Source organism: Equus caballus, chromosome 14, assembly GCF_041296265.1.
Source record: "Equus caballus isolate H_3958 breed thoroughbred chromosome 14, TB-T2T, whole genome shotgun sequence".
NCBI classification, from domain to species: Eukaryota; Metazoa; Chordata; class Mammalia; order Perissodactyla; family Equidae; genus Equus; species Equus caballus.
The window spans coordinates 99,862,749-99,875,091 of NC_091697.1; the positions used below are offsets into that span (position 1 = coordinate 99,862,749).

Sequence of the window (12,343 nt, forward strand, 5' to 3'; positions counted from 1 at the left end):
GTGCCAATCTTCCTCTTTTTTTTCGTTTCCCAAAGCCCCACTACATAGTTGTAAGTCCTAGTTCCTCTATGTGGGATGCTGCCCCAGCATGGCTTGACGAGCAGTGTGTAGGTCCACACCCAGGATCCAAACCGGCAAACCCCAGGCCACCCAAGTGGAGCGTGCAAATCTAACCACTATGCCACCGGCCAGCCCCTGTACTTTACTAAACTGAAAGAAATTTGATAGTCTAATGGTAGAAAATTATCAGGGTTGCAAGTTGTCACTGTGATTTCAAAGCATTATCCTTGCAAAGCAGTACAAACAATTTATTAACTTTACTAGTTTTTCATGGAATGAAGGATGCTTGAGCTTAAGCAGTTTAACTCAGAGAAGGATCCTGCTACAAGAATGAGAAGGCAAGCGGATGTGAGAAAAGCCTTCCTGGCATGTGTGCCATACAAAGTACCACCAAATGGGTGGCTTAAAACAACAGAGATCTATTTCTCCCTGTTCTGGATCTGGAGGGTGGAAGTCCAAAATCAAGGTGTCAGCAGGGCCATGCTCTCTCTTTGGGCTTTAGAGGAGAAGCTTTCTTTGCCTCTTCCTAGGTTCTGGTTGTTGCCAACTTGTAGACGCATCACTCCAATCTTTGCCTCTGTCTTCACATAGACTTCTCCCCTGTGTGTCTGTATCTCTATGTCCAGAGTTCCCTCTTCTTTTAAGGGCACCAGTCATATTGCATTGAGGACACACTCTAATCCAATATGGCCTCATCTTAACTTGATTACATCTGCAAAGACCCTATTTCCAAATAAAGTCACATTCACAGGTTCTGGGTGGACGTGAATTTGGGGAACACTATTCAACCCAGTGCAGGTGGAGATGCAGGAACAGGTGGGAGAAAGGCAGTCCTACAGCTCCTACACTGAACACAGAGGCAGCTTGCCCAGAAGAACAGCCAAGGTAGGACAAAGTCCATGCCAGGACTTAAAGCTATTCCAGCCTGAGGACACGGCCAGATTCTCATGGCTGTTGCTGGAAACCAAAAGGTCTTTGACCAACAATGAGGATGAAAGTACTGAGAGCCTTTAGAAAAGGCTGTACAGTAGTACATTACTGCTTTTTATTCATGGGGCCTGGATAATGTAAGATTGAAGACTTTACTGGAGTTATTCTACTTGCCAAAAAGAGCATTCAATATCCACTACTTGGATCAATACCAGACACGTGGCAAACTCATACTGTCAGCAGAGAAGAGGGAAGAGGAGGAAAGAGAGATGGAGGATGTTATCCACTCAGCCTTTTTTTACTAGTGTAACAAAAGTTTCCTGATATATTTCCCAGAATGAGTCACAACCTCTGCCCTCATAGTCATTTCCATCCCAAGCCTGTTCATGCCCTCTCCTTCTATATCTTCCATCAGAACTCCTGCTCCCCATAGCTTGACATTAGCACATCTCAGAAGAAAGAAGTCTGACGCCTCTGCAACAAAGCAGGAGCTTTGTGAAGGCTGAGCCAAAGGAGCAAAACCCACCACCTCACCCCAACCCCATGCTAAAGACCTCAGGGGGTCTCCCTTTAACACCTCTTCTCCTTCATTTCCATGAGTTAATCATGTTCTCTCACTGCTGTGTTCCCAATCTTAGGTTTGGAAACAGACTAGTTGAACTGATGATCATATATCTAATAACATCTTAGCCTAAAATCTGTACTTATTAATATTATACATGTATATGTATGTATGCATATATATGTAATATGTATTATATAATGAGGGGACACACTAGTATCCTTCAAGAGTTTTTGCATTCTTCTAAGTGTTTCTTTGGTCTTCTAGCCATAATACAATAACAGAGACTGGATTTACTCTCCCATCTCCAAAACCTAGAAAACCAAACAAAAAAATCTGAAATCAGGGTTTTCAGATACAGGCAGTACAGGACAGTGCTCTCTGAGAGAGGAGTAACAAACAAGGTGAGCTCTACAAGTGTCCAGCACACCGCCTGGAGAAAGTTCTTGTAGAAGAAAAGAAGGAATGACAGATGATTTCATTGTTTGCTTAAATAATCTAAGAGAATCAACAGAAAAAATAATAACATAAATAATAAAGTTTCAGAGAGTGGTCAGGAAAAAATCAACACATAAAAATCGATAACTTTATGACCGTAGCAACAATCAATTAAAATCATAAAGACAAAATACATCACTCCTCGTATGAACAAAAATTGTTAAATTTCCAGGGAAATTCCTATCATTATGTCAAGAAAATTCTACAACTTCATTGTAGGACATGAAAAAAATCCCAACAAGTTTTTTAGGAAACTTGTAAAGTGATTCTAAAATTTACCTAAAAAAGAAAATGCACAGGGGTAGTTAACTTTTTAAAAAAGAACAATAAATGGTAGGATTATCAGATATCAAAATCAACTAAAGAGCACTAAAAAAAATTAAAATCTATGTTATTGTGACAAAGAAAAACAGATCAGGGATTAGAATACGGAATCTAGAAACAGACTCATTTATATGTTGGAAATTAATATAAGATAAAAAGAGAATCTTGGATCACAGACAGAAGAATGGATGAGTCAATAAGGAAGCCAACTGACTCCTTTAAATAAAATAAATAAAATTAAATAATTAAATAAATAAACTACAGTACCACATAACACAATCTCTAAAATAAATTCTAGATGAATTAAAGCCCTATATATAAAAAATAAAATAATAAAGGTCTAGAGGAAAATACAAGAGAATATCTTCATAATTTGAAGTTAGGAGGATTTTCTGAGAAAACACCAACCAAAAGCAATAAAACAAAAGATTGGCAGATTTATTAAAAATTAAAAACTTCTGTATGACAAATGATACTATTAACAAAGTTAAAAGAGAAGTGACAGTCTGGGAAAAAATATTTGCAATACATATAGGAAATGAAGGATTAAGAGTCATAATATGTAAGTTACTCTTACAAATCAAGATTACAAAGATAAACAACCCTACAGTAAAACAGACAAAGGGCATGAACAAGAAATTCCTAGAAGAAATACCAGTGACCAATAAGCATATGAAAATATGCTCAACATCAGCATAATGAGGAAAACGCAAATCAAAAAAAATATCATTTTTTATCTTTTGGAGTAAAAAAAATTTTAAAGATTAGTAATAGACATTTTTAAAGAGAATATGAAAAAATTGGCATACTCATATATTTTTTGATAGGAGTATAAATTGCTATAGGATGTTTGGAGAGAAATTTTGTCCATATCTTCATTCATTCATTCATTCGACAAATATTTTAGCACCTACTTCATGCAATATGTTGTACTAGGCCCTAAGAATACAGCAGTGCACAAAACAGCAAAAGTACTTACCCTCGTGGAGCTTGCATTCTAGAGACTCAGGGGCAGGGCAGAGAAGATAACTAAATATGCAGGGCAGGTGGTTTTAAGTGCAACAAAAATAAATAAATTAGGGTAAGGGAGATTGAAAGTGATAGGGTTAGGAAGATGCTATTTTACATAAGGTAGGCAGGTAGGACCTCACTGATAATGTGAGCAAAGATCTTATGGAAGTAAGGGAATAAGTCATGAAACTATCTAGGGGAGAACACACTAGACAGTAGGAATGGGAAGTACCAAGGCCCCACGGTGGAAACAGCAGGGATATTAGCATGGTTGGAGCAGAGTGTAGGAGCAGGGCAATGGCAGAAGATAAGACCAGAGAGGAAAGAGGGTGGGAACAATTCAGGCCTTGGAAGTAATGGCCAAAATTTTGGATTTTACTCCAACTAAAACTGGAAGTCACTGGAGGGTTTTGAGCCACAGAATTATATAACTGGACTCTTATTTTCAAAAGATCACTCTAGCTGCTGTTTAGTGACCAGATTCCAAATGGGCATTTACTAGGAAGCTATTGCAATAAGCCAGGTGATAAATGACAGAGCCTAGGTAAAGTGGTGCAGTGGAGGTCATGAGAAGTGACTGATTATGGATATATTTTGAAGACAGAGTCAGTAGGACTTAGTAATGGATTAAATATGGGATGTAAGAGAAAGAGAGGAGTCAAGAGGAACTCCAGGTTCCTGTCCTGAGCAACTGGAAAATAATATTTGCTGAGAGAGGGAAGTAAGTAGAAGCAGCAGATTGGGAGAGGGAGAAGGTAAAGTCAAACTGAGTTAAATGTGCAATGCTTCATAGACATTGAAATGGAATGTCAATTAGGTTGCTGAATATAAAAGCCTGAAGTTCTGGGACATGATAGGCACTAAAAAACACAATTTCAAGAGTCATCGGTGAATATATAGTATTTACAGCCAAGGAGCAGGATAAGATCTTCTGGAGAGTGAATCTAATTGGAGAAGAGAAGAAATCCAAAGATTGAGCCCTGGGGCACTCAGAGTTGAACTGTGGGGATATGAGGAGGAACCAGTAGAGGTTAAGTGCGCACATTCAGCTTCGGCAGCCCAGGGTCTGCCGGTTCGGATCCCAGGCGCGGACATGGCACCGCTTGGCATGCCATGCTTTGGGAGGCGTCCCACATATAAAGTGGAGGAGGATGGGCACGGATGTTAGCTCAGGGCCAGTCTTCCTCAGCAAAAAGAGGAGGATTGGCAGCAGTTAACTCAGGGCTAATCTTCCTCAAAAAAAAAAAAATTCTTTTGCACGGATATTTATTAAAGTATCAATTGTTACAGAGATAAAATGCAACGATTTTTCAAAAACTGGCAGAGGTAAGTTATTGATATGGAATGATGATCTCTGAATATTAAGGTAAAAAAACTACTTGAATAATCATATGGAATGATTGATTCCAGATAGATGCAAAAAGAAAACATATACATACATGCTGCCCGCAGAGCAGGGCAGGATGGTGTGATGAGAGAAAGTGTGAGCTCCGAATCAGACTTCCTGGGATATAAATGTGGCTTGTCACCTTGGACAAGTTTCTTAACTTCTCTTAGCCTTTCTTTCTCCCTCGATAATATCCCTCAAAGGGAGGTTCAAAGGATTAAATGAATTAATATACAAAAAAGATCAGTGTCTGGCACATAGCAATCTCTCCATAAGTGTTAGATATTAATAATGTCTTAATAGTGTAGATTACAATATATAATAACCACAGAGATTTTGAAGGTTACTCCTCAAACTGTTAACAGAGGTTTTCTCCGGGGAGAAGTTTGGATCTGGGAGTTGGCAGAGGAGGTGAGAGGCAGCTGAAAGGGACTTAAACATTTTACCATATATATGTCTATATTGCTTGAATTTTTAATAACATACTAATGCAAGTTTTTACAAAAGTATGCGTGCACTTCTTGTGAAACTTTTTTTAATTGAGAGAAGAAAAAGAATAGTAAAAGTTTATAGATTGCAATGGCTATTTCTGGTGATTTCTATTCAATGATCTATGGTTCAGCTGACACCAAAAAGATAAATCAAAGAACTGGGATAATACGAGGCAGGCAAAATAACATTTTCTAGCCATTTCCAAGAAAGCTACACAGACCCACACATGGCAACGAAAATAGAAAAGACAGAAAAGAAGAGCCTGAACAAAACGAAATAAAGGGAAGAGAATGAAATCGAACACAGATTCACAGACTCTGAGTCTAACCATTCAGCAAATCAAAAACCCTATCTATCACACCTGAGAGAGGCAGTCACCCAGCACGCCCTGACATTTCCAGTGACAGGGACAGTATGCATTACTAGTCAGTTACACTTTATATTAACCAAATATAGTCTCCCATTAGTCCTACTTGTCTCATCGGAAGCAACATAGCATTAAATCTCTCTCTTCACCAAGACTGACTTTTGGCTACATATTCTAGCCCAACTACCCTGTTTGGGCAGGCTCAGCCCTGCCCAGTGTGGGCAAAGAGGACATTCCAAGCAGCAGGCTGCTACAGTTGCTCTAAACCTAAGGCAAATACACTTACGATTCTTTCCATTCAGTGACGCCAGTAGGTAGAACGGTTAAGACAATGTGGATGTACAACTGCATGACTTCCGACTTGGACCAAATTCTGCTTGGAGAAACAACAGGTATTTGCACGGGACAAATGCTAGAGTGTGCTCTATGCAGACTCAACTTACCCTTTCATACACAACTCGAAGTCTTCCTTCCATCACCTCTTTCTTTGTCTTCACTACAAACCCTTCATCAGCTCCGCCCCAGACCTTCCCAAGGTGGAGCTCACTACTCCATGTATGGCTCTGCCTCTAATTACTATTTACTGCATTTGCATGTGTTTTTTCTCATTACAATGTCATTAGCATGCGAGGGAGCCCAGTTGCCAGGGCAACCAGGAGTGGTGAATGCAAGGCACAGCCTTTAATGAAAACTTAACCCTACTTAGTTTAATTCCCACTGTGTTTTTTGGCTCACTTCACTTTTGTGGTTGCAAGAATGGAAATATCCTGCAGTTACTCCTTCTTACGTGGTGCTGCTCCAAGGTCTTGGGAAACTATGTGTGTTTTCCTGAACATACTGACAACACTTTATATTTCTTATAACTGACCTTGATAGCTCCCTCTAATAAAAATAAAGTCTCTTTCTGACCAACACTGCTCACTCAACACAGTCCTCTGAATATCTAAAATAGCCTGTTTTTCTCCAGATTAAATAGTCTCAGGTTTTTCAAATTTGATATGATTTCTGCAGTCCTTACTCACCTAACTGCCCGCCCCTGAAAAGATTCTAAATGATTTGGTTGAGATCAAACTCACTACTTCTATAGCATCCTGCCAATCTGGTAACCTTCTCAAAAGGAAATGAGAGAAGTTTGACATGACTTCTTTTTAGCCACCTACAAAGGTATGCTTATCAAAACTGGGTAAAAACCTGGCTTGTCAGGTGATCAAATCAAGATTTAATTAAAAAAAAAAACCTCAGTCCACAAGAGGCAAAAATGAGGTGATACTCAGCATGGACAAAAATAAAATTCTAAAATTGGACTCAAAAATCCAACTACACAAACAGGAGCTCTGCCTTAACAGTAATGCCCACTTTTAAGCCACAAGAGCTACAGATGCCTTCAAGTTCAATAGCAGCCAAAGTGTGACAGGCTGTCACATAGGGATTTCTTAGAACTCAGTTTATAATTGTTAAACTTGCAGGAAAAAGTAATGAGAGCAAGGCCAACAGTACTGCAGAACTGTTTTAAGAAAGCAAATCTTGTATGAACCAGCATCTAATGACCAAAAAAATCTATTATTTTCTGGTATCACTGTCTTTTACAATATGAGGAAAGACAGAATCAGTGGGGCCAACCACTGAAGCAAGGCAACCTGAGGAGTTAGACGCCCAGAGGAAATGTGCTCCCCTTCTGTGGCAGACTTGCGAAGACGACCAGCGAGAATGCTACTGTCCAATAAAACCAGCTGCAATGATGTAGATGTTTTTGTGCCATCCAAAATGGTAGGCAGTATCCACTTGAAATGTGCCTAGTTCAACTAGGGAACCATATTTTTCATTTTATTTAATTTTACTTAATTTAAATAGCCACATGTGGCTAGTGGCCACGATATTCTAAAGCACAAGTTACATAAATGATGGACTGCTGCAGAGTAAATGTTCTGGTAACATTTTAAGATCAGACTATATTCTTCAGCTTTCCCCTAACAAGCAACTGAAGTGGCGCTCAGCAACAACCAAGGCATAGCCTAGGAGGAGGCCCTACTGCAGCATCCTCTCTAGGCCACAACCTCCACAGGAGAAGGCCCAGGTCATAAGGACAGTCTGCCTTGAGACCAGCGGTGGAAGTTTAGCAGGAGATGGGTGGTTAGTATTACTACAGCCTTGAGAAATAGTATGGCACAGAGTCAAGTACACAGACTCTAAAGCCAGACAGCCTGAGTTCATATCCCAGCTCTACCATGAATAAGTGTGACCTCAGCTTCCTCATCTGTAAAGGGGGGATAATAATGACTATTATCAACCAGTGTGAAAACAAACTTAGCTAATACATACAGAACACTTAGAATAGAACCTGACACAAAGTAATCGTTAATGAGTGTTTTTTCCCAAAAAGCAGGTTTCTCCTTCAGGAGTTAACTTACTCTGATCAGTCCCCGTGAGTGAGAAATAAACAATTTCTCTTTCCAGGCGTTTATCTTTCTACATAATCCAGAAGCATCTAGACAGCTATTTGGCTTAGTCCAGCTCAGTTTGGTTCATCATCTTCCCGCCACCCACCCATCTCACCACTGCTGGCCCTTATCCCCCACATAGTAAGACATGAGACACAGCATGCCTGCCAGTTGGTAAATATATTTCCTGAAACTTTACCCTCCCCCGGTCCTTGCTTTTTACTCCATTCTCTAAAAATCTCTTAGTTATTGAATTTGGGACCTGTCACAGTTAACTTTCTTGCCTCTACCTTCCAGATTGCCATATGATTCAGTCCAGCGCTTCCTAACCCTTTTCACATCATGACACACATAAAAATTCATATCGGAATCGTTTAATGGAGTAAACTGGAGGGGATTTGGTGGTGTCTATATGAAACGGGGTGAAAAAAATTTTAAATACATTTTCTTTATATCATAAAATTATTACAGTCAACTCCCATTCCTACCCCAGCCCCAAGCTAATCTACTTTCTGTCTCTGTAGAGAAGAGTATTTATCACTTGTCTCCAAATGATGGAAACTCCTTTCTCATCACTAACCAGAATTTGGATAATTCAAATCTATATTGTACTTCAAAAGTGCCATCGTTGAGTAAATCAAATAGATCTTCCTTTACTTTCATCAACAAATGTAATGTGGAAAATTTCTTATGATACCACAAATAACTTGTGAATACAACTAAAACACTTGAAACTTTTTCTTCAGTATACCAGATGTTGCTCTACTTGTCTTAATAATCACTCTTTACTATTCAAACTGTGACACAGACTAAACCCCACAAGTGAATCTTTCTTAAACTCACATTTCCAAGGCCAAATTTTTGCCTTGAATCCATAAATTTTATCAGTACATGTGAATACATTATCATGAGGTCCCTGCACTTTTCTATTAGGTTCATTCATTCAGCTTATTATGCTATTTTTTCAAGCCAGTGACTACCTTTTAAAAAATCTTCAAAGCAAGAATTATTTACAAAAATGTTCTAATTCTCCTGCTAGTTCATAAACTTCTGACAAAACCCCCTTTGGACATCTACTGCACTTCAGTACGAAACAGTGGAAAGCAGTCTTCAATCTCACTTCTTCACATAAGTTGAAAACAGAGGTGAGTGAAACAGCTTCACTTATATTAGATTCTCCACTTAGATACATCAGACCATGTGAATCTCATACAGAGGCAAGCTTTTACACAACAGAGTTTCTCTGTGAATAAAACATCACATTATTTGAATCTGTGTTTTTAAGAGTCTTGACATGCAGCCATTCACCTTTCTGCTATTGTAGTTACTCCATCAGTATACAAATTCAGGCATGTTTCCATAATATCTTATGTGTTTCAAAGTATGAATTTACCACCTTTAATATTTCATCCCCAGTAACTTGTTTTGGTAAATCTTTATAGAGAATTGATATTCTTCGCAGCATTTCTCTTCAAGGATTCTAACTGTCCTAGAATTTGGCAGTTTCTAATGTGTGTAAAGTCATCAGTCTGAAATAAAAACCTCTTTGATTTAATAATAATCTGGATTAACGTTGGCTTTATGTCATCTGACGTACCATCAATACATTTACAAGTACTATTTCAGAGTGCCACCTTTTCCATCTCTTTTGCTTTACTGGCCTCAAGTTCTAGACTGGCCGGTAAAATGAGGGCTTCCGTCCTTGCGTGAGGCAGTTGGCTTCAGCTTTTAATGGCGTGACCTTGTACACTGGTTGATTTAGCGTAATCTAAATAAACTGAAAAAGACTATTGTTGGAACCAATCTCAAAAAGAGCTTTGGTTTTTTGTGCTGCTTTTGCAGGACTTATAAACATTCCGGTCTTTTCCCACGCAGGATGAGATGAGTTTTTGTGGTGAGGTGTCACTGCAGTTTTCTTGGTCCCTTGTCTTCGTCCGGTAACTCTTCCTGCCTGTCAGGCATTTAGGCTGAGAGAGAAAAAGTTTCTGAGCACACATATCCAAGTTTGAGATGATTCTCACTCCGTTCCCTAACCAGTGACTTCAAATGTTTTTGATACTATGTTTCTCTTATGAAACTGATAGCTTTCCAGCTTTAATGAAAAATTCTCCATTAAGATTAGAAAGTAAGTACAATATCTGTAAAATTAAAAATTTTTTAAACATAAGGAACTAAAGGGGTCTACAGGCTTTTATAACTACATAAAATCTGTTTATAGGAATAAAGAACCTTCTGCATTCATTCAAATACTTTAAAAATAAATTTTGCGAAAAATCAAACAATTAATCAGTGATTTTTGTTTACTCCAAAAACTAAAACTTTGAAATATTCACAAAGTATATATAATGTATACACTGGTGTGTGATTAAAAATATTTTGACAATTTTATTTTCTAAAGCTAGAAAGCCTTTTAGTGAATCAACTGAATTAAATTACATTCAATTATTACTTGATTTTTAGAAATAAATATTATTTTAATTTCCAAAAACAAATAAGAATTCATAGAACAAAATTCTATCAAGAATGTGACTTTGGCTAATTCTTAATACCAAAAAGCAAAAACTAAGTAAGTAAAGAAAGTAAATAAATCAAGAAGTAACAAAATCAGTGATTTATGTGGTAACACTTAGTATCAGAAAATGGTAATAAAAGTAATAAAAATAATTAATCATACATAGGTTCTAAGTCATAAAAATTATAAAATAATAATGATGATATAATGATAATGATTATAGCAAACTAAATTGAAATTAAAATACAAGTATTTTACATGTATTAAAAAACAAAATTTTAAAAGATGGAAGCAACTCAAATATCCACCAACAAATGAATAGATAAATAAAGTGTTAAAAAAAATATACATACATATATACATACAGTAGAATATTATTCAGCCTTAAAAAAAGAAGGAAATTCTGACACATGCCACAACATGGATGAACCTTGAACATACTATGCTAAGTGAAATAAGCCAGTTACAAAAGCCTGTTTTTGACAAATATATGATTCCACTCATACGAGTTAGAGTAGTCAAATTCACAGAAACAGGATGTGGAATGGTGGTCGCCAGAGGCCGGGGGAGGAGGGAACGGGGAGTTGTTTCATAGACACAGAGTTTCAGTTTACTAAGATGAAAAAGTTCCATAGAAGGATGGTGATGATGGTTGTATAACAATGTGAACGAACTTAACATTTCCCTGCACTACTGAACTGAAGCACTCAAAAATGAGTTAAGATGGTAAATTTACATCACATGTTTTTTACCATAATTAATTTTTTTTATTTAAATGGTTAAAATGGTACGTTTTATGTTATATATTTTTTACCACAATTTAAAAAATTACTGATGACAAATATATCACAAGTGTGTAATCAGACATACTGGGGGATTTAAGGTCCAATGTCAAGGGTAGGTGCTATGTGGTATGGCTACCAGAGTGAAATTCCTGGTCACAAGTGCAAGATCTAGTTTTTTGGTCCAAAATAATTAGTGAATCTAGGGAGTTTACATAGGGAGCCATTCAAATAGTGCTCAAATATCATCTGAACTACTATAAATTTCTGAATGGTTGTACAAAATACTGTTAATGATTTATGACCATTAGTATCTTGAGCCTACTTGTAGCCTGTTTGTGGCACAACAGTGTGACATGGCATAACAATTAGGAAGCTCTGACCTAGTACCAAACTTCCAGGTTTCTTCCTGATCAACCTCTTGTCTCTCTCTCAAGCTCAGTATATTCTTGGACAATCCTCTGGATAAGTCTTCTCCTAGTTCAACCACGGCTTGGGACCTCTGTTTCTTAAATGGTATGCTCAGGATATCTCCCTTCTGGCACACTCAGCTATCATGAACAGAACCCACAGATTGGTACAAAAAGCTAATGCATCGTAAGCAGCCTTAATAGAAGCAGTATCTAGAACAAGGTAAATTATATGACCTTCTAACTCTAAACTTCTATTTCTATGACTCATGAACATTTTTATGACTCCCAGTTTATATAACACATAAATCTCAACTTTATATTCTGATTGCTTGTCCAGGTATCAGCAATGAATAAAACGCATACCAAAGAGTCATGCCTTGTCATTATTTTTAGTAGCACTAAGATATCCTAGGTAAAACTGAGAAGTAGATGAAACTCATCATTGATGCTCTCCCATTTCTACCTCCACTTTGTTGTCAAGGTACACATAAGGTCCCACAGTGGTCCCAAATTCCTAACCCTTCAGAAGTGCCACAAAGTACATAATTCAGCTTTCTCTGTTCTTCC

The 12,343-nt window shown here is 37.7% G+C and overlaps 1 protein-coding gene across 7 annotated transcripts in view; it reads right to left on the bottom strand.

The window, feature by feature from the left end:
- The window catches only part of ATG10 (autophagy related 10), a 209,429-nt gene that overhangs the window by 165,846 nt on the left and 31,240 nt on the right, over positions 1–12,343 (bottom strand). For 2 of the 7 annotated variants that reach the window (XM_070233381.1, XM_070233382.1), the window contains one exon: positions 9,667–10,036. The exons of the other annotated variants lie outside the window; for them this stretch is intronic. In XM_070233381.1, coding sequence (XP_070089482.1) covers positions 9,667–9,669 — 3 coding nt within the window. In that variant the 5' untranslated portion in view covers positions 9,670–10,036. The remainder of the gene's footprint in view (positions 1–9,666; positions 10,037–12,343) is intronic. 7 annotated transcript variants of the gene reach the window in all.